Raw genomic sequence first — 27,519 nt, 5'->3', positions numbered from 1 at the left:
TACATCCTTTGCCACTGTCCGACCAATGCGCTGAATGCCACCACTCGTGCCTCCCTCGCTGACGCCCTCTCCTCACTCTAAAGCTACTCTTGTGCCTTCCTGGTTTCAGATGGTGAGGAGGAGGTCCCTGAACTTGCCAGTGACAGCCCCTCAGAGGAGGAGGAGGAGGAGCAAGAGGAAGGCGGCCCATCAGGGGAACCCTCAGCCGTGGCAACCCATGCCAATGTAGGGGACACGTCTTCCCTGGAGGGGAGCGTCGCCGAAGTGTCGGAGGGGAGGTGAGCTCATGGGACCTGTGGCCTGCAGAAATGCGGGAGGGGGGTGCCAGGTCGGCGGCCTTCTCCCCAGAGGGGGGAAGGGTCGGAGGGGAGTCCAATTGCTGGGCACAGCGGCCTCCAGCAACGCAGGAAGGGTCGGCCAGCTCGGCGGCCTTCTCCCCAGAGGGAGAGTCTGGCCTCCAGTCCGGAGATGGTCTTCGCCGAGGAGATGGAACGCCTCGAGGACTTGTCCGCGGACTCGGAGCGCCGGTACACGGAGCTCATGGGGGTAGTGGCACGGTTGCCTGAGGCCATCGAGTCCCTCTCTCGGAGTGTCACCGACGTCGGGGCCTCACAGGCCATCAGTTTGGCGGAATTCGGGGCAGAGCAGGCAGCGAGTCGGGCGGCATTCGGGGCAGATCAGGCAGCGAGTCGTGCGGCATTCGGGGCAGCTCAGGCAGCGAGTGGGCAGCTGATCGGTGGTGCCGTGCAGACACTGGGTGCTCTGATGAGGCCACTGAACAGGTCAACACGGGCACTCACTGCTGCCCCACACGCTGTGTCAGCCAGGCATCGCCAGGGCACCCGGCGCGCTGCAGCAGCACAGTGGTCTGTCCCTCGGCAGATTGGTGCGCATGCTGCAGTGCTGGCCCGGGCGAGTGCCAGTGTCTCAGGCGACCGGCGAGCGCCTGCCATCCGCCAGCTTGCCCCCATTCCTCCAGCCGCCACTGCCACTCCCCCATTGGAGCTGCCAGGAGCTGCTGCAGCGACTGATGCTGGCCAGCCACAGCTGCAGCATTCAACAGCCGCCCGCTCGACGGCCAGACCTCGACTAGGCCGACCCCCAAGGGCATCTGCCGTCACGACATGTGCCCCTCTGGAGCCTGCCCCCAGCCTTGCAGCAGCCAATGGCCTTACTTTGAGGAGGAGCAGCAGGGCGGGCAGGGGCCACACAAAGATGGCCAAGGCATCGACCTAGCGGGCCAAAAAGTCGAATGTGTGGCCAGTTGTGTTTGTTTTTTGAGGCCGAGAATTGGATGTTTGTTTTTTGAAGGCCGAGGATGTGATGTTTGTTATTTACGAAGGCCGAGGATGACGGCCATTTTAGTTGCACTGTTTTGTTAATCCTCTCCAGGTTGTGGGAGCGAGTAATGTGTTTGAGTGTTTTTTGGGGTTTCGTCTGTTTTTGGTTTTCATGTGGGAGGGGCCCTGAGTTTGTACAATAAAGCATTTTATTTATTAACATTGTCCATGTTTGATCTTTGAAGTGTTTGTTGCCTTAACCGGCTGAGGGCTTGCGGAGCGGCTGCAATCATGTTCTTTCATTGGCACAAGCCATTCCCTGACAGGGGGCCTAGAAGTGATGTTCAATAATCCGCTGACGGGCGGCCCTTGGACCTTGTGCCTCCCTCCTGGGCTGGTACTCCTCGTCCTCCTCCTCCTCATGCTCCTCCTGCTCCTCCTCCTGAGGTGGGGGTCCAACGTGAGGTGGCAGTGCCTGAGTCCTGCGGATAGCCAGGTTGTGCAGCATGCAGCAAACGACAACGAATTGGGAGACTCGGTCCTGCGAATACTGGAGGGCTCCCCCGGAGCGATCGAGACAGCGGAACCGTTGCTTGAGGACGCCGATTGTTTGTTCTATGATGTTCCTAGTCGCTTGATGGCTCTCGTTGTATGCCTCTTCAGCAGGGGTCGTGGGCGCGCGGAGCGGGGTCATGAGCCAGGTACACAAAGAATAGCCTTTGTCCCCGATAAGCCATCCTCTTGGGGGAGGCTGTGCCTGGAACATGTCAGCCACAGTTGTCTGTCGCAGGATAAAGGCATCGTGGCTGCTGCCTGGAAAGCGGGCATTAACAGCTAGGATGCGCTGCCTGTGGTCACACACCAGCTGTACGTTGAGGGTATGGTAGCCCTTCCGGTTGCGGTAATTCTCGGCATGCTCCAGAGGTGCCCGCAAAGCCACATGCGTGCAGTCAATGGCGCCCTGCACCATGGGGAAGCCCGCTATTCTTGCAAATCCCACTGCACGCTGCTGCTGCTTGTCCAGGGTCATGGGGAAGGAGATGAATTGATGTCTCCTTGTGAAAAGGGCTTCAGTCACCTGGCGGATGCAGCAATGCACGGCGAACTGGGAGATGTTAGCGATGTCCCCAGCAGCGGATTGGAAGGAGCCGGTGGCATAGAAGTTGAGAGCCACCGTCACCTTCACTGCCACCGACAGAGACGTCCTGCGCATCAGCTGTGGCTGCAGATCTCTCTGAAGCAGCTGGCAGATGTCTGCAACCACCTCCCTTCTGAATCGCAGCCTCCTTACACACATCGCGGCAGACATGGTCAGATAGGAGGACTGCTGGCGGTATACCCTGGGTGGGTAAGGCCTCAGTTGGCGACGCCTGTTGCCCCCTCTGCGTCTAGCCAGGGCTGCCACTCTCTCACGGCGTCTGTAAGCCCTTCTGGCATAAGGCTGAAAGTCAGCGTTGGCACCCAATGCAGCCCCCATTATATGCTGGCAAACACTGAGCTCTCAATGAAGGCAAAGATAATTGCTAAGCTCTGGCCTGAGCCAAAAATACCTGTCCTAGTGTTGGTCCAAACCAGTAAGCTCTCCTCCTTAGTCTCTCTCCAAAAAACCGTTGCACAAGAGTGAATGCTGCAAAATGGCTGCCCTTTATAGTGCAGGGTAAGTGCCCTTTAATTAGCGCTCCCCGCGGCCCGGCCTCGGCTGTGTACCGTTCCACTTCACAGTCGTTCGGGCCGCCCGGCGCACAATGGGGCGGCGCAAGTGAAGTTCCGGTTCGGGGCGCACAAAGGGCGTTGCACTAGTAAATGACGTCATGATCTGCGCGCGCAGCAGGGCACGCGCTAAGACTTTGCGCCGGCACTAAATATGTACTGAAGTTGGGGCGAGGCGCAGATCGCGCTGCGCCCGGGCGCTAAGCGCCTAGCGCCTTAGGAGGAGTAGATCTCGAGCGCTAACGGCTGGCGCGCCCAACTGAATTTCTAGGCCTTAGTGTTTTACGGGGCTAAAAATAAACTTACCTTTTTAAAATTATAAATGAGCGGGAAAAAAAATATATTTTTAAAACTCTTGTGCTGGTTAAAGCAGGCCTTCCGCCTGCTTTTACCAGGCGTAAGATTTCTAAGGGTTTTCAGCGGGCGGAGGTTCTGCAGAAAGTGGAACTCTTCCCCCCCGCAGAGGCCCTTCTCCAGGGCAGGGGTCCAGCACTTGTGAGGTCCCTACGGCTGTGTACACAGCTCATACACACCCGTAGGCATCGGAAAATGCAGGCCCTTGTGTGTATATATAGAAAGAATTTGAATTTATTTAGCAGTTTTTATGACCTCCGGACTTTCCAGAGTGACTTACAGCCAATTAATTATTTTTGAAGTGTAGTCACTGTTTTGTATATCTTAGGAAATGAAAAATATTTACAGAAACACCAGGTAAATCCTCTTTAATTTTTATTCCCCCCTTCCCTGAAGGCACTGATGTTACAGCATGGGTCCATGGGCAACAACTACTCTCTGGCACCTCACCCAAGAGGCCACTCATCATGTTTGAGCCTAAATAGTGAATGTTAGCAGAGTATTCAACCATGTGCTACAGGGGAGTCAAGGGTTATGGGGAGCGGGCAGGGAAGTGCAGTTGAGGCCAAGATCAGATCAGCCATGATCTTATTGAATGGCGGAGCAGGCTCGAGGGGCCGAATGGCCTCCTCCTGCTCCTATTTCTTATGTTCTTAATGGTGACATTCTGACTTTGCCCTCACTTGATATCCACACACAATTTATCCGGGAGGGAGATGGAAAAATTACTGGATAGCCATCAGGAACAGCAACCATCTAGCCCCGGGACACTGAAGTTATTGTAGTGACAATATGTTTGCACCATTTGAGATCAGGAACCTCACCACAGAATGGAGTTGAGTCTAAAACGTGCCTGCTCTATACGGCTCAGTTTGACACTGGGTCGTGCATCTAGCAGCTGAGCTGTTGAGGGAGTTCCCTGTTCAGAATAAGAACATAAGGAGCAGGAGTAGGCCAATCGGCCCCTCGAGCCTGCTCCACCATTCAATAAGATCATGGTTGATCCAATCTGGGTCTCAACACCACTTTCCCGCTCTCTCCCCATACCCCTTGACTCCCTTGTAGTTCAAATGTCTGTCAATCTCCGCCTAGAATATATTCAATGACTCCGCCTCCACAGCTCTCTGGGGTAGAGAATTCCAAAGATTCACGACACTCAGAGAGAAGAAATTCCTCCTCATCTCCGTCTTAAATGAGCAACCCCTTATTCTGAAACTATGCCCCCTAGTTCTAGATACCCCCACTAGGGGAAACATCCTCTCAGCATCCACCCTGTCAATCCCCTGTAATGATATCGGCAAATAGTGATGGTATTTGCCTGTTTGATTACTTATGCCTGACCAGCAGAGGGCATGTGAGAGACAAGCAGTTTAGTTTTACTTTCGTTTTAGATGGATCTCTAAGATGGTGTCTCCTGTAATGCTGTTTAACTGAGTTGAACATACTTTAGATAAAAAGATATCTCTTTCATGAATGTGTCGTCATTGAACCCACTTACAAGTCAATACATGGTGTCAGAAGTGATTGAAAGAGATGAAGAGGAAAAATCTGAAGTTAAATCAGCTCTCCACATATTAGCAAGCCAAAAGAGAACATCGTTACTTACCATTGGAGAATAGCTAACGAAGTGAAAAAATGGTAGGATTACACCCACCGGCGAAGCTTCAGTTGACAGGTAATGTGGCTGAAAATTGGAGAAGGTTCAAACAACGTTTGGAGTTGTATTTATCAGCAATCGGAGCTGACAAGAAAAGTGATAAAATGAAAGCGTCAGTGTTCTTACATGTTGTGGGTGATGAAGCACTGGAGGTGTATAATAACTTCACATTCGCTGCTGATGGAGACAAAATGAAGCTAGATAAAATAATGGAACAGTTTGAGGCCTACTGCATACCTAAACGTAACGTGACGTTTGAGAGGCACAGATTTTTCACATGTGTACAGAAAACGGGAGAGACTATTGATCAGTATGTGACTGAACTGAGAAACCAAAGCAAAACATGTGAATTTGGGGGACTGACAGACTCACTGATAAAAGACAGTGTGTGGTATTCCAGATAATGGTCTAAGGGAAAGACTGCTAAGAGAGCAAGATCTAGACCTGGGAAAAGCCATAGCACTGTGTAGGGCTACAGAGACTGTGAAGTCGCAGGCAAAGGAGCTGTTCAGTGACAATAGCTGCAACGTGGATGCAGTGAGTAAGAACGGACACAAACCGTTTAACAAAAAGAGCGCCAATGTGAAAAAAGAGGCGTGGCCAGTGAACAAAAATGAAAGGGTCAATCGAAAGTCATGTAGTCGATGCGGTACACAGCATCCACCAAAAAAGTGTCCAGCATATGGTAAAAAATGCAATAGTTGCAACAAAAACAACCATTATGCCCGTTGCTGCAAGAACCAAGCGCAACAAAGCAAGGTCCATGCAGTAGATGAAAGCGAGATAGAGGAGTTCAATGTGGATGTTGTGTCTGAAAACAAAGAAGAAAAAAGAGACTGGATGTTGACACTAAAAGTGAATGACATACACATTCCATTTAAATTGGATACTGGAGCACAAGTTAATGTGATATCAGAGACTGATTTTAAGAAAATTAGACCCAGACCAAAGATACATGGAATAAAAGTGAAAGTGACAGGATACTCAGGTACTGATATACCAGTGAAAGGAAGATGCATTGTCCAAGTGACACACAAGGACAAAGAGCACACGTTAGCATTAATCGTGGTGCCAAAGGATGTGCAAGCTATACTAGGTTTAAAAGCCTGTGAGAGACTGAACCTAGTAAAGAGAGTCCTCGTTGTGGAAAGCGAAGGAGAGACAGTCTATGATGAACTCATGAAAGAGTACAACGACCTATTTCAGGGTCTAGGCTGCATTCCAGGAGAACACACGATCAGAGTAGATAAAAGTATGCCAACGGTCATACATCCATGCAGAAAAGTTCTGTTTGCTCTTCAAAAGCAACTGAAGGCAGAGTTGGACAGGATGGAAAGCCTGGACGTGATTCAGAAGATAGATGAGCCAACTGAGTGGGTGAGTTCCCTCGTCATTGTGGACAAAAAGAATGGAAAGCTCAGAATTTGCCTGGATCCAAGAGATCTAAACAGAGCAATAAAGAGAGAGCACTTCAAGCTTCCTACACGTGAGGAAATCATGTCACAGTTTGCAAATGCAAAGTATTTCAGCAAGTTAGATGCATAATCAGGAATTTGGCAGATGAAACTGGACAAAGCAAGTTCAAAACTGTGCACGTTCAACAGTCCATTTGGCAGATACAGATTCCTAAGGTTACCATTTGGCATTGCCTCAGCTCCTGAAGTGTATCACAAAACAATCCATATGATCTATGAGCATCTGGAGGGAGTTGATACATCGATGGATGACATCATAGTAAGGGGAACCACGAGAACTGAGCATGACGAGAGACTGAAAAAAGTGCTGGAAGCAACAAGGAAAACAAACCTGAAGCTGAATAGAGAGAAATGCCAGCTCGGGGTGACAGAACTGACATTCGTGGGAGATATCCTTAGCAGTGAGGGCATCAGACCAGATCCCAGAAAGGTGTCCGCCATTGAGAATATGCCAAAGCCACAATGCAAAAAGGACGTGCAGAGGTTTAATGGAATGATCAACTACATGGGTAAATTCATATCCAACCTCTCAGAAAAGATGGCGCCACTGAGAAGACTAACTGAAAAGAGCATAGAATGGGAATGGAATCATGAGCATGAGAAGTCATGGAGCGATCTAAAGAAACTGCTCACAGAGGAACCAGTTCTGAGGTTTTATGACCCAGCGAGACCCATCAAGATATCATCAGATGCATCACAGAGCGGGCTCGGTGCTGTTCTTCTGCAAAAATATGACTACTGGCAACCTATTGCATATGCATCGCGCTCAATGACCGATGCGGAGACGCGATATGCTCAAATAGAAAAGGAGCTGCTCAGCATCACATACGCCTGTGAAAGATTTCACCAGTTTGTGGCAGGACAAGCAATCAGTGTAGAGACTGACCATAAGCCCTTGATTGCATTGTTCCAAAAGCCACTAAATAGCTGTCCGCTTAGAATACAAAGAATGATGATCAGGCTGCAACGCTATACACTGAATGTTGCGTACACACCGGGTAAGCTGATGTATACAGCAGACATGTTGTCCAGAGCTGTAGACCCAAGTGAGCCCGCAAACACCAAAATGGATGAAAAAGTGAACGCCTACGTGGACATGATCACAAGTGCACTGCCCATAGCAGATGCAAAAATGGAGCTCATAAAGACTGAGACAAACAAAGATGAAACAATGAGACGACTGAGGAAAAGCATCTTGGATGGATGGCCCAACATGAAGCAAGACTGCTCACCTGACATGGCAGAGTACTGGAACTGCAGGGCGGAACTATCAGTGGTCGAAGACATCACCTACAAAGGAAGTAAAATAGTTATCCCAAAGAGTCGGAGAAAAGAGATGCTAAAAAGGATCCATGGAGGACATCTGGGAATCGAAAAGTGTAAGAAAAGAGCACGAGAGGTGATGTACTGGCCACGAATCAACCAAGATGTGACAAATGAGGTGTCAAACTGCACAATATGCCTGAAATATGGAGGAAGCAATCCGGTAGAACCACTAAAGCCACACCCAGCGCCAGACAGACCTTGCCAGAAGGTAGGCGCTGACCTATTCGTATGTCAAGGGAAGGACTATCTTGTAGTCACAGACTATTACTCCCTGTATCCAGAGGTTTGTAGACTGTACACCACCACTGCAGATGCTGTGATAACATGTATGAAAGCCATATTCTCCAGACATGGCGTGGCAAGCGAGGTCTTCACAGACAACGGACCCCAGTTTTACAATGCAAGTTTCTGACACTTTGCCAAAGAGTGGGACTTTGTCCACACAACGTCAAGTCCTCACTTTCCACAGTCCAATGGACTAGTGGAAAAATCGGTCCAGACAGTGAAAAGACTGATGTACAAGGCAAAAGACAGTGGAACTGACTTCTACCAGAGCATGCTTGTATACCGCACAACGCCGCTCGAGTGTGGTATGTCACAAGCCCAACTCCTTATGGGACGTCGGCTAAGGTCAAACCTACCCATCCCGGAGAACCTCCTGAAAACAAAAGAGGGGGAGAAAGTGAGGAAGTTCAAAGAACAACAGAAAGAAAAGCAAAAGTGCTACTATGACAGAGGAACACAAAACCTACCTGAACTCCACACTGGTGACCAAGTAAGGTTCAAAGACAAAACAAACATATGGACTCCGAAGGGAACTGTCCTGAGTGAAGTTCAACCAAGATCATACACCATTCAGACAGATGAGGGTGCTGTTCTGCGAAGAAATCGTCGATCATCTCAGGGGACCAGCCACAGCAGGTCAAAAGACTGATACTGTTGAACAACCTAATCACACAGCTGAGAAATCATCATCGGAGGCAACAACTTAGATTCAAGGACAATCGATCAGAAAATCCTCAAGACACGTGAAGCCTCCTGAGAGACTGAGCAAATTTAAGGACTCTTGTTATAGAAGGAAGTAATGTTATCTTATTCTTTCTTCAAGTTCTAGTGTATTGACATATTTCATGTGAACACACAAAGCAAGGTTAAAAAACCTTGATAATGATAATGTAAGTTCATTAAGTGTTAGTTAAAATGCAGATTAATACAAAGAAAACATGTTGTTAGTTAAAAGTAAAATACTTTTGTTTTAAGAAAGGGAGATGTAATGATGTCAGCAAATAGTGATGGTATTTGCCGGTTTGATTATGATGCCTTACCAGCATGTTTGCCTGATTGATTACTTATGCCTGACCAGCAGAGGGCATGTGAGAGACAAGCAGTTTAGTTTTACTTTCGTTTTAGATGGATCTCTAAGATGGTGTCTCCTGTAATGCTGTTTAACTGAGTTGAACATACTTTAGATAAAAAGACATCTCTTTCATGAATGTGTCGTCATTGAACCCACATACAAATCGATACATCCCCCTCAGAATCTTATGTTTCAATACTTTAAAGTTATTTTATTCTGCTGTTATACTGTACCTTTGGCACCAGTGCCAGGCTGAAATATTTAATGAGCCAGCCTGCACCCATATTGGTGTAAGTGAGACTATTCCAAGAGGTGGCCTTCTAATGCTTTCTCCTCTTGCCAGCAGCAGTGTAACTCCCATTGTCTTTCATTTACTTCCCCACCCCTCACTCCCCTCCTTTCCTGAAGCCACTGACTCATGCTGGAGTACAGTGCCACAGGAGCTGATGGTTCGCCAGTACTTCACCCAAGTGGCCTTTCTTCATGTACACACACACTAAGACACTGAACATCAGATAGTAGACCATGGAGAAACATAGCAACTGATCTTGACATCAACATCTACATGCTGTTCCCAGCATGGGTCACTGAACAGCAATTTGCAGTGGGAACCATAGTTGAGTGAGGATGCAATTGGCTAACTCAGAATACACTGGGAATCCAACCTGAGATCATCTTGCTCTGGTATGGCTCAACCTGTTGACGGATTGGGGAAGCCAGATAACCTACAGTTAAAGGGAAACATATGTGCTTGTTTGAAAGGGCTGAGGTCTTACATTGGAAGGATTCCGTATGCCGACATGCTCCTTTTAAATTAATATAATAACTCATGTATCATAATAACTCTTGAAGAATGAAATCTCAACTTAGATAAATATGGAATATCAAGTTACCTACTAAATGAGAAGTGAATGAGTTCTAAAGTCCTTTCCCACCACTGAATGGCATCTTTGAAGGAGGCAGTCAAGATATGTATATAAAATTTAATAAAAAAGCCCCCTAATTTCTCAGTTGTAAAGACATTGTCCAAAGATCCATGTAGACTAGGAAGATCTCATGTTTGATCACTGGACTACACTAAATTGGTTGATCTGAGCTGGGAAATCAGAGATGATGCAACAAATGTTAGCATCATTTAGTCCATTGAGGGTTAAAATATAGCTACGGTTTCCTGATTGGTATTCAGTGATTCGTGCTTGATTATGTATATATTGAGTGAGGATGTAATTGGGCTGATATGTCATAGCCCTAACAGACTTTCTTTGGCAACTGCACAAAGATGTGACTGCAGTGAACAGGGGAGGAAAATCGTGTGGCAAACCGTTGTGCCAGCTCCCCGCTACCTTGTGCCAATTCTGTAATTTCTCACTGGAGGTGATGTTGGGCATACAATACATGCTTCCAAATGTGGGCGGGTGCATTGTAATGAGATGCAAATGATGGGAATACATCATACAACATACATCCCGTCCTTTGCACCATAGCAATGCTGGGCGCTAAGAATGCTGATTCGTTTTTGGCGGCCAGCATTGCTAAGGAGGCAGAGAGGAGGCATTTAAAGAGCTGCGGCTGACCCAGCGACCATGCAAACATTACCAGAAGCCCAACAAAATGATGGTAATTACCTTGATCCTGATCCTGACCTTCAAACTGACCTCGGAGAACTGACTGAGGTCTTGGGCACAGGCAGAAGTTCTACTCCACGAAAGCTGCACTGCTCTAAGGGTCTAACGGAAAATCTGCTGCTCATTGTCTAGGCTACATGTTAAGAATGAGCACTTGGGTGAGGTGCCAGATGGTGGCTGGTACCAGTGGAACAGTACCCCTATCTAGGTCAGCACTTCAAGAGAGGAGGGGAGAAATCTGTTTGGGTTAAAAAAATAAAGAAAGCTTTGAGTTGGAACAGGGCAACCAGCCAAGTTTAACATTTGGCAAATACACCTAGCCATTTAAAAAAAAAAAAAAAAAAAATCCTGTTGCGCCATTTGGCAGGACATCAGGCTCATCTTGTTTGGTGAACGAAACTTCAGATACAGTACTATATGTGATACAGTTACATACTGGCTATGGTACTGGGTTAGCAACCATGAGTTCAAATCACACAGTGGCAAGTTGTGAAACTGAATTAAATAAATCTCAGAATTTGTGGGTTAATAGGAGGACCTAATATTCATACTTATCAGATAGAATTCAGATCCCAAAATGGCTGACCGCCCCCAGTTCCTGACCTCACTGTACTTTGCATATTTTTCTCATCTTTGTCCCAAGAAGTAAATGTGTTTCACACTTTTAAGACTGTGCTAACCGTTACTTTTTCCAATTTTTCTCCCTCAGAGAATTATCCCTAATTCCGAGGTATTCCGTAACTCATTCTAGTGGTTGCAATTGACAGTTTCAATAGCTTATAGAACCAGTGTGTGATAAATAAAGTTCTTAGCAGCATCACGATTTACGCATGAATCTATAGAATAGAATGCATGCAAATACTTTGGTACGATTCCTATTCGAAAACCTAGTTTGTTTGGTTGCCTGCATGAGCTGTAGAACTGCCATTAATTAATTACATTTTAATATAGTTTAGGTTTAGGAGACAGTATCTCTTTTATCGATCTCTTTGAAAATTCCTCTGGTTTTAAGAAAGAGATTGTAGCAAAATACCATACCAAGTAATTTTACATGAATACATTAACTAACGAGCAATCAGAGAAAATGAAGACTCCAGGTCTCTCTTTTTTGTTAATTTTCTATTTTGAAACTATCTCTGTTTCAATTCAGAGAAGGAAAATGGTGATGGTGCTGAGGGACCAGTTGTTTTACTTAACTTATTTTGTTTGGAATTCTTCATGATGCACTATCAACCAGGGCTTTAACGTAGAAAAACAACCCGAGGTGCCTCCCAGAGGTGTGAGGAAAAATTGACACCAAGCCACAGAATGAAAAATTAGGAAGGCTGACCAAAAGCTTAGTCAAAGAGGTAGGATTTAGTGAAGGGAGGGAAGGAGATGGCGATTTAGGGAAATAAATTCAGAGAGTGGGACCCAAGCGGCAGAAGGCACAGCCCCCATGGGTGCGATGAAGGAGGAGGGATACGCAAGTGGCCAGAATCGGAGAGTTTGGGAGGTGGCGGGGGGCTGAGGATAGGGAGGGGTGAGGCCATGGAGAGATTAAAACATAAGGACCCAGAAATTCGATTGGGCCTAAAAATGGGCGTGCAGGGAATGGGAGGAATGCTGCACGAACCTGTTCACACAGTCCGAGACAGCGCGTTAAGTTCGTGCTGTGACCCCATTAAAGTTATTCCGCCACGTAGCCAGTGCCACCACTCATTGGCTGCACGCCTCCTTGCTGAGTGGGAAATTGGACGTCTTTGATGCCACTTAAAGGCAGCCAACACTTCTTAAAGAGGAAATGCCCTCTGGCTGCAGGCAGCAGGGAAACATTGTCAAAGGGTTAAAATAGCTGGAAGGAGTCTAGACAGGGTGCTCAGCTTCTCTGATGCCACATTGGAGGCCCTGGTTCAGGTGGTGGACAGGAGGAGGGAGATCCTGTCATTCCCCCCGCCTCCCAGGGAGCAGAATGCCCTCCAATCAGCCTCCACTGCCAGTGAGAATAGGATGCTGAGGAGGTCAATGCCAGGAGCTTAGCTTCCAGGGCAGGGCTGCAATGCCAGATAAAGTTCAATGACCTCACCAGAGTTGTCAAGGTAAGGATACTGCTCTCTTAGTCTCTGCTCACACATCCACCACCTCCAGCCTTACTACTCACAATACATCCCTCCTCCATGTCCCTTCACTCTCCAACAATCACTGCATCACACTTCACTCCAGTTCCTTCTCCTCATACTCATATACTCACCACTATTGCAGCCCTTGCTTCTCCACAGCTCCTATCGTACACATTGCATACCAACTATTCCACCATGACCGACACATTCTCTAAACACCTTAAGACTGTCACTAAAACAGTTCCGTCTTTCTTGCAGGAGAAGGCCAAGAACAACCTACACCAGGAGGCTGCCACTGGAGGAGGCCGTGCCCGCCTGCACACACTCTCCCTTGTGGAAGAAAATGTGTGGACCAACACAGGCGGGGGAGAGTCATGTTTATGCTGGAGGAGACATCACTCAGGCTTTCATCATACCTTATCCTCTTTTTCTCTTCTTACTACTATCTCTCCCATCACACTATGCATGAAAATCTGTAACTGCTTTCACTAGCCGTTTCTTCCTCTGCTCTGCCTTCACACTAAATGCTAACCCTTATCGTACTCTTTCATTTCAGGTGCTGGAAATGTGGAGATACCTCTGCCACTCCAGGAATAGAATGCCAGCTTCCCTCGTTCTGACCCTAGCATGCACCAGTTCAGGGATTGTAACCATGCATACTTCAGAGTCTAGGTGAGGGGAGGGATCTTCTTGGAGCACAAGAGCTAGGACAGGGGCATAGGATGCCATGGGCACCAGGTCGATGGAGGGCGAGATTACATAGAAACAGGAGTAGGCCATTCAGCCCCTATTCCGCCATTCAATTAGATCATGGTTGATCTGTATCTCAACTCCATTTACCCGCCTTGGTTCCATATCCCTTATCTAACAAAAATCTATCAAATAGAAATTTTCTATTGACCTAGCCTCGACAGCTTTCTGGGGAAAGAGTTCCAGATTTTCATTACCATTTGTGTGAAGAAGTGCTTTTAAGGCTGTGCCCCCTTGTTCGGGACTTCCCCACCAGAGGTAATGGTTTCTCTCTATCAACCCTATCAACTCGTCTAATCATCTTGCACACCTCAATTCGATCACCCCTTAATCTTGTATACTCACGAGAATACAAGCCTAGTCTATGCAACCTGTCCTCATAATTTAACTCTTTTAGCCCTGGTATCATTCTGTTGAATCTGCACCGCACCTCCTCCAAGGCCAATATATCCGAAAACATATTTGAAAGTTCTTTATCTGAATGCACGCAGCATTCGTAACAAAATTGACGAGTTGACAGTACAAATAACTACACATGGGTATGATCTAGTGGCCATTACGGAAACATGGCTGCAAGATAATCATGACTGGGAACTAAACATACAAGGGTATTTGACAATTAGGAAGGACAGAAAGGAAGGAAAGGGAGGTGGGGTTGCTATGTTAATCAAGGATGGAATCACTGCAATAGTTAGAAATGATATTGGGTCAAAGGATCAGGATAGTGAAATAGTTTGGGTGGAGATAAGGAATAAGAAGGGGAAAAAGTCACTAGTGGGCGTAGTCTATAGGCCTCCTAACAGTTGCAACTCTGTTGGTCGGACAATAAATCAGGAAATAGTTGGGGCTTGTAATAAGGGAACAGCTATAATCATGGGGGATTTTAACTTTCATATTGACTGGACTAATCAAATTGGGCATGGCAGCCTTGAGGAAGAGTTCATCGAGTGTATTAGGGATGCGTTCCTTGAGCAGTATGTAACTGAACCAACCAGGGGACAGGCAATCTTAGATCTGGTCCTGTGTAATGAAACAGGATTAATAAAAAATGTCCTAGTAAAGGATCCCCTTGGAATGAGTGACCATAATATGGTTGAATTCCAAATTCAGTTTGAGGGTGAGAGAGTTGGATCTCAAACCAGCATACTGAGCTTAAATAAAGGAGACTATGAAGGTATGAGAGTAGAATTGACTAAAGTGGACTGGGAAAACAGATTAAAGTGTAAGACGGTACAAGAGCAGTGGTCTACATTCAAGGAGATATTTCACATCTTTCAAGATAAATATATTCCACTGAGGAAAAAGGGGAGTAAAAGAAAAGACAGCCATCCGTGGCTTAGTAAAGTAATAAAGGATAGTATCTGACTGAAAACAAGGGCATATAAAGTAGCCAAATCTAGTGGGAGGATAGAAGATTGGGAAGCATTTAAAAGCCAGCAAACAATAACTAAAAGATTAATTAAGAAAGGGAAGATAGATTATGAAAGTAAACTAGCAAAAAATATAAAAACAGATAGCAAGAGTTTCTACAGCTATATAAAAAGAAAAAGGGTGGCTAAAGTGAACGTTGGTCCCTTAGAGGATGGGACCGGGAAACTAGTGGTGGGGAACATGGAGATGGCAAAGACGCTGAACAAATATTTTGTATCAGTCTTTACAGTAGAGGACACACAAAATATCCCAACACTGGACAAACAGGGGGCAATGGGGGAGGGGGGGGAGGAGCTAAAGACGATTAAAATCACTAAGGAGATGGTACTCAGTAAAATAATGGGACTTAAGGCGGATAAATCACCCGGACCTGATGGCCTACATCCTAGGGTCTTGAGAGAAGTGGCGGTAGGGATTGTGGATGCATTGGTGATTATTTTCCAGAACTCCCAGGACTCAGGAAAGGTCCCGGCAGATTGGAAAACTGCTAATGTAACACCCTTATTTAAGAAGGGAAGTAGACAAAAAGCTGGAAACTATAGACCAGTTAGCCTAACATCTGTGGTTGGCAAAATGTTGGAGTCCATTATTAAGGAAACAGTAACAGAGCATTTGGATAAACATAATTTAATAGGACAGAGTCAGCATGGTTTTATGAAGGGGAAGTCATGTTTGACAAATTTGCTCGAATTCTTTGAGGATGTAACATACAGGGTGGATAAAGGGGAACCAGTGGATGTAGTGTATTTGGACTTCCAAAAGGCATTTGACAAGGTTCCACACAAAAGATTACTGATCAAGATAAGAAATCACAGGATTGGGGGTAATATACTGGCATGGGTGGAAGATTGGCTATCTAACAGAAAACAAAGAGTTGGGATAAATGGTTCATTCTCGGGCTGGCAATCAGTAACTAGTGGTGTTCTGCAGGGGTCAGTGCTGGGACCCCAACTCTTTACAATCTATATTAACGATTTGGAGGAAGGGACCGAGTGCAACATTTCCAAGTTTGCCGACAATACAAAGATGGGAGGGAAAGCAATGAGTGAGGATGACATAAAAAACCTGCAAAAGGACATAGACAGGCTAAGTGAGTGGGCAGAGATTTGGCAGATGCAATATAATGTTGGAAAGTGTGAGGTTATGCACTTTGGCAGAAAAAATCAAAGAGCAAGTTATTATCTAAATGGAGAGAAACTGCAAAGTGCTACAGTACAAAGGGATCTGGGGGTCCTGGTGCATGAAACACAAAGTTAGTATGCAGGTGCAGCAGGTGATCAGGAAGGCCGATGGAATATTGGCTTTTATTGCAAGGGGGATGGGGTATAAAAACAGGGAAGTCTTGCTGCAGTTATACAGGGTATTGGTGAGGCCACACCTGGAATACTGCGTGCAGTTTTGGTTTCCATATTTAAGAAAAGATATACTTGCTCTCGAGGCGGTTCAGAGAAGGTTCACTCGGTTGATTCCGGAGATGATGGGGTTGACGTATGAGGAAAGGTTGAGTAGGTTGGGACTCTACTCATTGGAGTTCAGAAGAATGAGAGGCGATCTTATCGAAACATATAAGATTGTGAGGGGGCTTGATCAGGTGGATGCGGGGAGGATGTTTCCACTGATGGGTGAGACTAGAACTAGGGGGCATAATCTAAGAATAAGGGGCTGCCCTTTCAAAACTGAGATGAGGAGAAACTTCTTCACTCAGAGGGTAGTAAATCTATGGAATTTGCTACCCCAGAGAGCTGTGGAAGCTGCAACATTAAATAAGTTTAAAATGGAGATAGACAGTTTCCTAGCAGATAAGGGAATTAGGGGTTACGGGGAGAGGGCAGGGAAGTGGACGTGAGTCTAGATTCGGATCAGCCATGATCCTATTGAATGACGGAGCAGGCCCGAGGGGCCGTATGGCCTACTCCTGCTCCTACTTCTTATGTTCCTGAGGCGTGGTGCCTAGAACTGAACGCAGTTTTCCAGATGTGGTCGAACCAGAGCTTTATACAACTGTAGCATAACTTCCACCCCTTTGTTCTCCAGCCCCCCTTGAGATAAATGCTAAAATTCCATTAGCCATTTCAATTATTTTTTGTCCCTTTCCACTAGCTTTTATTGATTTCTGCACATGGATCCCTAAATCCCTCTGCTCTTTAGTGCCTTGCTTTCCCGCAGAGGTCTTCGATGCCGGCTTCGAGGGTCTAGGCTACCGAAGAAGGCTGACGGGCATACACCGGGAAATGCTAGCTACACTGGGTACCCTGACAGTGAGCTTGCACACAACGGTCCAGGGCATGAAGGAGTCCAACTTTAAGCTTGTTGCAAGGCTTTGTGCAGAGCATTCTGTCCAACTGGTCAGCTCCATGAACACGACAATGGTGCCCATCATGTTGCTGACAGCCCTGACAGCTGTTGTTGAGTCTATGCCAGATCAGCACAATTACATCCTCATTCGATGTCTAATCTAGCCTCTAAAGTCCGCATGGTGTCAGTGTCTGAGGTGGTGCTTGCGAGAGTCAGATTAAGTGACGGCGCATCTTCAACAACACGGCGCTCCTCTTCCTCCACTGGCTGAGGGGTGTCGACATTCTCAGCAGTTTAAATGAAAGAACGGAGGCAGGGTTATCTTGTGGTGTGAGGAGAGTGGAGAGAAAGAAGTGGCTGTTGAATGCATATGCAACTTTTCATGCAGTGCTTGGGGTAAGGGAAAAGTGAAAAGAGACAAAGAGGATTAGGTATAAAGAAACCCTGTGTGGTGTCTCATCCAGCATCTCCAGTGGCCAGGACCTCCTTCTGCTTCTTCCCATTATTGCCAGGATGGTCTCTTCAAGAGGGGAGCTGGTTTGCAGACATGCTCTTCCTCCTCTGGTGGCAGCCTTTTGCTTGCTGTTGTGTGCAACCTTCTCCTACAAGAAAGATTAATGTGTGTTAATTGAGAGTCTTGAGAGGTGTTTGAAGAACGTGGCTGTCATGGTGGAATAGCTGACAGTATGTGTGATGTGAGTTGTGGGTAAGCGAAGTCAATAGTGCTGAGTATGCGAGCATGAGGAAAAGAATGTTCAGTGGAGTGTGGTGCAGTGCTTGCAGGACATTGCAGGGTAGTGAAGGAGGGCAGTGTTGTGAATGCTGTGACTGTTGTAACTAATGAGACTGTGATTAGTGCAGCTGTGATGATAAAGTATGAGATCAGACTTCTTACCTTAACAACTCTAGTTAGATCCTTGGAATTTTTTTTCTGCATTGCAGCGATGTTCTTGGGGCAATGCTGCTGGCATTGATGTCCTGAGCGATGTCCTCCCACTGCCTTTTCAGCAGAAGCCTGGAGGACGTCCTGATCCTGGAGGAAAAAGGATGTTGCTCCTTCTGTCCACTGCCTGCATCAAAGCCATCAGAGAACCTTGGTTCCCGCTCTCTCCCTCCTTCAGCCAGGAGGCCTTCTGACTTGCTGTTGGAGAGCAGCAACGAGAGAGCACAGAGGCCATCAACCAGCCCCAAGACACACCCCTCATAGGCCTCAACCTGTGTTCCCACCCCTCCACTGCAAGGGCCTGTTAGGTGGCACGTCTGTGTCAAGGGTATATAAATATGTGTACACACATATATATTTACATTAATATTATTTAGCTTCCAGGCTATGGTTGTTCTAAGGCAGCGTTCATTGATTCCCAATAATATAATAACAGACAGATGGAGACACAGATATAAACAGGTCAACAGAGAGGCACAAATAAACAACAGCATAGACAAACACATAGGCCGCGCTATTAACTGGGGCGGGTTTGGTAAGTGGTAGTTGGGGGGGGGGGGCGAGGAGTTTCGGTCGAAAAGCACTCTGGAGCAGACAGCAGCCACAGGTAAGGGGCCTGCAGCTGCTAGTGGGAGCGTAGCGGGAGGAGGGGGTCCGTTCCACGTCCCCGGAGGGGGGGTCCAACCCTCAATCCCAGGGGGGTGCGAACCCCCATCCCGGGGGTTCCGATCCCTGATCCGGGGTGAGGGAGGAGTCTTTGGATGGGAGGAGTCCGCATGGGAAGGAGGTAGGCTTGGGGGGGGCCAGGGGAAGCACTCCTGCTCCTCCTGGCCCACAAACCGTGCTGTAAAGGCACTTACCTTTTCCCCAGAGCTGTCCTCTCCTCCCTTGAACTGTCAGGTTTCCTGAAGCCCGGGAAACCCAACCGGCCAGGGTCAAACCTGTATGAGGCTCCCAGGTGCAGACAAACACACATACAATGAAATCAATATGCAGCCATACTTATTGACACAGATACCCATGTATACAGAGTAAGGCCTACTCGGACATGTATGCACACACACAGAAATACAGTGCAACACAAAACATTCCCTAAAATCTTGTGCGGGAGCTTTCCAGTTAGTGTAAGTGATGCAACCTACATCCAGCAGAAGACCAACAAGAGGTGAGGTGCTGTCTCTTTAAGTAGTTGCATGCTTGTCTGTACACTCTGAGTAGAGTAAAAGGTTTGGGACAAAATGGTTTGAACTGTTTGAAGAAATGTGTCCAGTGACTGCAAAATTTTAATTTCATTTCTATTTTACATATTTACAGTAGAAATTTCATGAGGGGTACAAAGTTTTGTTTAACAAGCACCTATTTTCCAAAAGAAAGTAAAAGATAATTTTAGACAAAGATGAAAAATCCCTTTTAATTTTTAATGACCCAATTTTCTGCCTAGAAGCTGTCAGCTGTTTTTATTCCTGCAGTCTCCTAACTTTCTCCCCTGAAGCTGCTGAACCATTAGTGTGGATGAACACATAGGCACCAGCACTCCTTCAGCTCCTTGCCCAATTAGCTGTTACTTGGCACAGGCCGGCAGCACATTTCAGGGGCTGATTCACTGCCAGCCTGTGATGTTATGACCATTAATTTTAATGTACATAAAATTAACTGTTCAGGGTGTGGAATTTTCCTGATAAGCATTCCCAGCCTGTACCAGAAGCGCTGAAGCGGAAAGTCCCAGTCTAAAATTCGCCAAAAGAAAAAAGAGATTGGAATCTATTATGTCCTTAATTTATATATATAAAAATGTCACATTTTTATATCAAGGAGAAAAGGGCTAAAAATTGAACTACGCTGTTAAAATTTAAATACTACTTTAATGTAGTTTTCCTCAAAAACAAGTTAGTCGGTGAATAATGGTGGAATTAACTCCTCTGTTCACTATGGGGGTGAAATTGGTATTTGACAGTAAAGCAAAGCGGGTGATAATGAATCAGCAGCCCGTTTTATGCCCCGCCCTATTTACTGATGTCAATGGGAAGAAAATCGGGCAGGTGTAAAATAAGCTGTTGAATTGCTGTCGTCCATTTTGTGCTACCCCTGAAGACCGATTTCACCCCATGTGTATTTGTTTGTGAAGACTTCTCCGGGTTGGTATCGGACTGAAACTGTGAAAGTTTCCCTGTATCCTACACATTCAAGGAGGCAGGCAACCAATCTATCCCGGGGCATCTTCCCAATGTTGCTCTGTATACAGGTGCTTGGAGCCGCGTAACAGTTTTATACAGAGAATCTTCCCTTGATTTTCTTTTCCTTTTGGGGAACCAACTTAGATCAGTTCCTTCCCTATAGTGTGTGGGGAGTCGTGGGTGTGGAGCATGTCTTTTCTGCAGGGGTATATAAATGGATACATTAGGATCAAAAGTTTTGAAAAACTTTGTTCCACTCTAAAGGAACTTTAGAAGTAACGCTTAATTTATTACCCCCGCCTCATACTTATTCAGTACTACTGGCAGAGATTAGGGAAAACTATAGTTGGTTTAGAAAAAAAATTATCAGTGAAATTTAGTTTGTTTCAATTGGAATGCAGTTGAACAATATCTCGACAAAACTGGGCTGTAAGCAACAGATGAATAAAATGTAACCACTACAATTCACCAAACTTTCCATTTTTATTATCTCAAACTTCAGAAGGATTCTGCTCGAGATTTATTTTGGAATTGTTTGCTGTCATGAGTGCTGGTGATTTAAACATTGCATGCCTCATGTGCTTTTAAGGAGATTAAGGTCAAATTCTTAAGGAAAGCTCAAAGACTCTCATGGAATAGACACTGACCTTCTAATTGGAGAAATGAGGACATTTTACCATTTCTTCAAGTTCAACCTTCACCATTTTCCCAAATGTAGGCCAAGCGCAGGTCTTTCTGTGCAATTGTGGCACACTTGCTGCGGTAGATTTTAGAGAAACCTTCCTCGTAAAAGCATGGGAGTTTACTAATTCTCATTGATGTTTTTCCTTTCCTTTAGCCTGATTTTGGATTCAGGGGTCCAAGACCCGACTATGGAAAGGCAGGTCCACCTGGTTCACCAGGTGTACCAGGTCCACCAGGCTTGCCAGGTTCTTCAGGATCTCCAGGGCTTCCAGGATCACCTGGGCTGGATGGAAGAGCTGGAGTTGATGTAAGTCTTTCAAGCTTTGTAATTCCAAAGTACCAGACTGATTTCTTAAAGACTAGAAACAGAGAGGTTTTCTAAGTTTTTCTAGCATTGGCAACACATGTAGTTTGGTTTAAGATGAAACTGAAGCATTTTGTTTGCACTTGTGCTTCGGTGAGCTCACTATAAAGGGATGGGACTTAGTTCCTCTGATACCAAGTCAGTATAGATCTGGCTGTTAAACTGCAGATTCTACAATAGCTGATATAAACGGGCCTGATCAAATCTCCAAACTGGATTTAAAACAAGGACAAATTTCAATATATGCATTGAGAATATAGCTTACAATTCCTGATGCATACATTTGCCAAGGACAGTCCTCCTTGTGCACCTGTGAACATAGGAACAGTAGTAGGCAATTGAACTCCTGGGGCCTGTTCTGCCATTTTAATTAGATTATGGCTGATCTGTACCTCAACTCCATTTACCCGCCTTTGATCCATATCCCTTGATACCCTTATGTAACAAAAATCTATCGATCTCAGTCTAAAAATTTCAATTGACCCAGCATCCACAAGGGGAGCGATTTCCACTGCCCTTTGTGTAATAAAGTGCTTCTTGATTGCACTCCTAAATGGCCTAGCTCTAATTTTAAGATTATGCCCTCTTGTTCTGGAAGGATTACAAATTATAGGCCCAGGAATTCGGGTCGGGGGCTTCCCGTGGGTGCAAGCCCCCGACCTGCACTTACCTTGCGCGCCGGCAGTTGAGCTGTAGGGCCCCGTGGAATTCCGCTCCGGGGCCTGTCCCAGCTGCCGGCGCGCAGTGCTTGCGTGTCCCAGGGGCATAGTTAGTGCGATGCGTCCCCTGGGATCACGTGAGCCATGGGCAGCCAATCGGAGGAGGGAAAAGCCCATTCATAAGATTGACAGGAAGACCTGTCTAAACTTATGAATACTACGGACCTCAAAATAGCATTAAACCTTCAAATAATTATTTTTTTTAAATCACACTTTTTCAATAAACTACAAATTACATTAAATAACTATTTTAAACAATAATTTAAATTTTTGAAAAAATAATTTTATAAAAAAACGGGGCTAAAAATAAACTTGCCTTGCTTTAAAGTATTTAAAAATAATAAACCTGTGGGAAAAAATGTTTTAATTTTAATTAATTGACCACTTACCTTGTAAAAAGCAGGCCTTACGCCTGCTTTTTAAATGTGTAAATCCTACAGGCTTAACCTCGCGTGAAAACCTACAAAAAAAACCTAAGTTCAAAGCGCACGCGCAGCCTCCCCTGCGCGCGCGTTCGACCTCTGAACCCCTTCGTTCAGGGGATCAGAAGTGCCGGTTTCCCGCGCATGCGCAGTGCATGCAGGAAACCCACACTTCCATTCGGCCTACGGGTGAGTACCCCGTGCGTACTCACCCGTGGAGAGCCGAATTTCTGGGCCATTATATGCGTAACAATAGGAAGAATCTACTGTCTGAGCCTAGATAGGAACTTAACAAAGTACAGAATGAGAATAGGCTATTTGGGCCTATCGAGCATGTTCGTTCCACAGGTCAGGTGCAATATTCTTTTGATTGGGAAACCAAGGTGAAAGGCCAAGGCCCATTAGCAGAACACCACAAACGGTAAATAGTAGGGGAAAGGACAAGGTAAATCAGGAAACAACAATTTTGTTATATCAAGCTTGGACTTTAATAATATAAAGATAGTAGGAGAAAGGAAGTTCCACAGTTTTGAGGTCCTATGGAAAAGTGAGTAGGAGAATTGTGACGTGTCTCAATTTCAGCACAGTGAGAACGTAGGAACAGGGAAGAATGTGGCATTGTTGCAATTTAGTAGGAACAAGAAAGCAAATTTCAGAAGAGCATTGATTCAATCTCATGATGAAGGCAGCCACCTCCAAGTGAGCTTCCAAGATGATCACCTTTTGTAAAAATTCCCCCCAACCCCTGAGGGAATTCAAGAAAAACTTCACGTTATTAATTCAGTCTTACACTGGCACAATAGGCAGTGCTGTTCAGAGCTCGGGACTATTTATTGAGATAGAGCAAAGGGAACTTACTCTTGCCTCTGCTATACCTGTGAGGGATGCTTGGTGCTGTTACTGGGTGACAGATTTGGGTGAAGTGCTCTACTCTCCGTGGCTAACATCCTTCATTTGGGTACAAAGTTAATTCCCAAAATAATTAAATATGTAGGAAATACAGTTTAATATCTGTAAAAGTGATTATGTTTAACTTTCATTTTGCAGGGCGGAGCAGGCGCTCCTGGTCGGTCAGGCCTTCCGGTAAGTACTGTTTGTTTTCAAGGGTCATTAAGTTAGTGGCAACTATCTGAAGTTTTACGTAAAGCGTAAGAACACAATTAGTGAAAGTTGGCTAAATTCTGCAAAATCTAATCATATTTTAGAAGGAGATACCATGAGAAGCTATTGATGCAGGTATACTATCCTGACTGCTGTAAACATCTCTCCTAAAACATATAAAATAACTTCAGCAAACATGTTGGGGGGAGGGGGGAGAAATTCATTATAGCCCCATTTGGGGCGATAAATATTAAAAGTTGAGAAAATTAGCGCCAGGCGCGAATGTTTTTAAACTTTAAAAAATTTGGTTTTATGCTGCAGGAAGGAAGTGGAATGCTAAATCAAGCGCTCCACTTCCTTCTTGGAGCGCAATCAACAGCAGGCGGGGTGGAGACTTAAGCAGCGCTGCACACTGGGCCGTGCAGCACTGCCGCATTCAAAGGCTCCTTCCCTCCCTTAAAGGGAAGGGCCATCGCTGCAGGCTCTGCAATATAAAAAGTACCTACCTGGACCACCAAGGCAGCTGCGATCCTGTACAATCAGCCCGACACTCAAGCAGAGTGCCGGGCTGATCAATCGCGGGCAGGAACCCGTGAAAAAAACAGGAACAAGAAAGGTACGTTTTTTTTTTACTTACCTTGGCCACCTCGCCTTTAATCATCACCCCGAAGTGGCCAGCCGCCCGATGCACACCTCCTGCAGCTGTCGGTGTTTTCAACCTGCGCTGCTGCAGGGGGCGGAAGTGAATTTTGGGACCGGGGCGCTACCGTGGCGATACGCATGGCAATGACATCATGATCTCCGGGATTATGGCGGGAGTCGATGTCAGCACCGAGCCTGGTCACAAAGCCATTTGCCCACCGTTAGCGTCCCCCGGGGCGCTAACGGGAGGCGCAAAGGCACCCAATTTTGCCCCCTCAGTATATTAGTATCTTCCCCCTTGTATGTGATATGACCAATACAATTTCAGAGTTTTGTGGGCGATTTAAACAGACTTCATGCCTCATTCCATTTTGCTCGACGGGAGTTCTGATTGGAAAGTTGGACTCATGAACCTCCGTGCTCAATTTGGAAGCTCCTGATTTTCTAGATCCATGGGAACAAAAGAATTGCCAGATGAAAAAAGACAAAGATCCATCTAGTTCGCCATCTACCATCCTGGTAGTTGCATGATACAATGATAATGGAGTTGTTGACTAATCAATCTCTATCAATTAGTCTACAACAGACCCAGACATGAGGAGAGGAAAACCCCAGTGGTGAAGAGTTTAGTGAACCATAGTTCCAAAGTCACCTGTTCCTCCCAAGCCATGCTGCACCTACCATAAGTCATCTCTCAAATTACTCATATTTTGCCTATCAAAATGTTATTTCCTGAAAGAAGTCTATCTAATTTTCATTTGAATTAATCAATACTAACTGCTTCCACCATCCCCCTACTGAGCCTTTGCCATAGATTGACTTCTTACCCACAGATATTTCTGCCGATTAGTTTTGAATTCACCCCCCTTTCAAGCCTGTCCTCGGCTTCTACTGTTCTGGACATGGTGAAACAGCTTGCTATGGTTTACATTGTAACTAATTTCATTGGCTGGAAAATGGGGAGCACCACAAGTTAGGCACACTGACCACCATGCCTGATTCTCTAATTGGCCCACCCATAGAATGGAATCCTGGAAAGTTCACTTTCATGTTGCTCTGCAGATTAGACAGCAAGGCTGGGATTTACTACTTTGGTGGAATTCCAACACGTTTTCAGTGAGCCAGTATTTCCGCCCACCATAATGGCGCGCCTTGCTCACTGGCCGATTTTCCGATGTCATGGTTATTTGAATAATGTTGGCAGATTCCCGACAGGATTCCTACCTTTGTTGGGAAGCCAGCTTGGGATCTCAAAATGGCTGTGGCATACCTGTGTGGCTGGCCTTAAAGCGTTGAATTTAATTTAAGTCTGTCCCTAATCTGCTTCAGTTTATCGATTTATAGAATGCTCTAGACCTAGCAACTCCAGATGCCAGGAAGTCACAGGTATTCTTAGCAGCCAGTATTGCTAAAGTGCAAATGAAGGGAAATATGTCAGATGGTCTATCCCTTAATTTGCATGACCTTTGACTACTCACATGTGAATACGCACACCCATATTCCCTGTCAGTTCTGGCAGAAAATCAGTATCACCAAATCATCTAGTTTGTCCTTACATTATTATGTCCCATGTTGAAGTCCTTTTGTATTTTCATTCTTTGATGTCAGTGATGTCCAGAGATATCCATGCCAACTCTGGCAATTCTACTATAGTCAAAGCCCACTTAAATGAATAACTGATGAGAGAATAAAATGTCCATGCACAAATCCCTTTTTCTTCCTTTTCCAACGATAGCTGTTCCTGTTAAATGAATAACTGTTCAATAAATAAAACGTTTAAATGAATTGCAAAAGTCTGGATTTATTCATTTAAGTGTGGTGCTGCCTCGTGAAAGTCGATGTGTGTTGTCCTTTTTGCCAGTCAATGTATCTTTTTACAAGTGTTGTTGCCAAGGTATGAAAATTGCTTAGTAACCAAATCACTGACAGAGTCTTTTTCACGTCATCAGATGCTAGGGTGCAAGACATTTCGGCAATCAGTGTGACAAGCGCTTATGTTTAGGTTTGAAAAGCTCATCAAGTGCTAATGCACAAACTTTGTTAGCATTCTATTAGCAGGTCCACACAGTTCATCCAGTGTCTCTCGCTAAAAGGCAAGTGTTTCTTGATGAACTGTTAAAAAAAAAAAAAAAAAAAAAAAAATGATTAACTGTCAAATACTGTGGGATATTGCTAGATGTGATTAATCTGTTTATAAAGGTCCTTTAGTTTTTAAAGATTTGTCATGCTGCCCCGTAATGTGTATATTGTAATGAAAGCAAATGACATAAATACAGTTTCTGTTATCCAGAACAACTGTGATTGTTTTTCCAGTACTGTAACTGCAATCTCCATCTCTCTATCCCTCTTTCCTCCTTTAAGACACTCCTTAAAACCTACCTTTTTGACCAAGCTTTTGGTCACCTGCCCTAATAGCTCGTTATGTGGCTCAGCGTCAAATTTTGTTTGATAACACTCCCGTGAAGCGCCTTGGGAGGTTTTACTATGTTAAAGGCGCTATATAAATACAAGTTGTTGTTGTAGTTATAGTTTGCATTCCATTGTTATCTTATTGCCAAACTTGATACAATGGTTAAAATGGATAAAAGAATAGAAGAGTTAAGTGAATTAAATTACATGGCAAAATCATTATTCATTTAACTGTTTTGCACCATTTAGAACTTCTGATTTTCAATCTGATTATTGTCCTGTACATCATTAGCTCTTTGAAACATAAGAAAGGACATATTGGCCCAGAAATTCGGGTCGGGGGCTTCCCGTGGGTGCAAGCCTCCGACCTGCACTTACCTAGTGCGCCAGCCGTTGAGCTGTGGGCCCGGGTGGGATTCCGATCCTGGGCCTCCTCCAACTGCCGGCGTGCAGTGCTTGCGTATCCCAGGGGCGCAGTTAGTTCGATGCGTCCCCTGGGATCATGTGGGCCATGGAGAGCCAATGGTAGCAGGGAATGCTTCATTCATAAGTTTGACAGGAAGAGCTGTTAAACCTATAAATACTATAAGCCCCAAAACATCACTAAAACTTCAAATAATTTTTTTGTTAAATCACATTTTTAATATAACTATAAATTACATGAAATAACTATTAAACAATAATTTAAATTTTTGAAAAAAT

At 45.4% G+C, this 27,519-nt stretch overlaps 1 protein-coding gene across 2 annotated transcripts in view; it reads left to right on the top strand.

The window, feature by feature from the left end:
- The window catches only part of col9a1c (collagen, type IX, alpha 1c), a 181,323-nt gene that overhangs the window by 36,910 nt on the left and 116,894 nt on the right, over window positions 1-27,519 (top strand). For both annotated transcript variants that reach the window (XM_085992462.1, XM_085992461.1), the window contains exons 7-8: window positions 21,315-21,467; window positions 23,713-23,748. In XM_085992462.1, the coding sequence (XP_085848588.1) occupies window positions 21,315-21,467; window positions 23,713-23,748 (189 nt within the window). The remainder of the gene's footprint in view (window positions 1-21,314; window positions 21,468-23,712; window positions 23,749-27,519) is intronic.

The sequence above is a fragment of the Somniosus microcephalus genome, chromosome 7 (genome assembly GCF_052327205.1).
Source record: "Somniosus microcephalus isolate GS21.2 chromosome 7, FLI_Smic_1.0, whole genome shotgun sequence".
NCBI classification, from domain to species: domain Eukaryota; kingdom Metazoa; phylum Chordata; class Chondrichthyes; order Squaliformes; family Somniosidae; genus Somniosus; species Somniosus microcephalus.
This window is presented reverse-complemented; position numbering and strand designations above follow the sequence as displayed.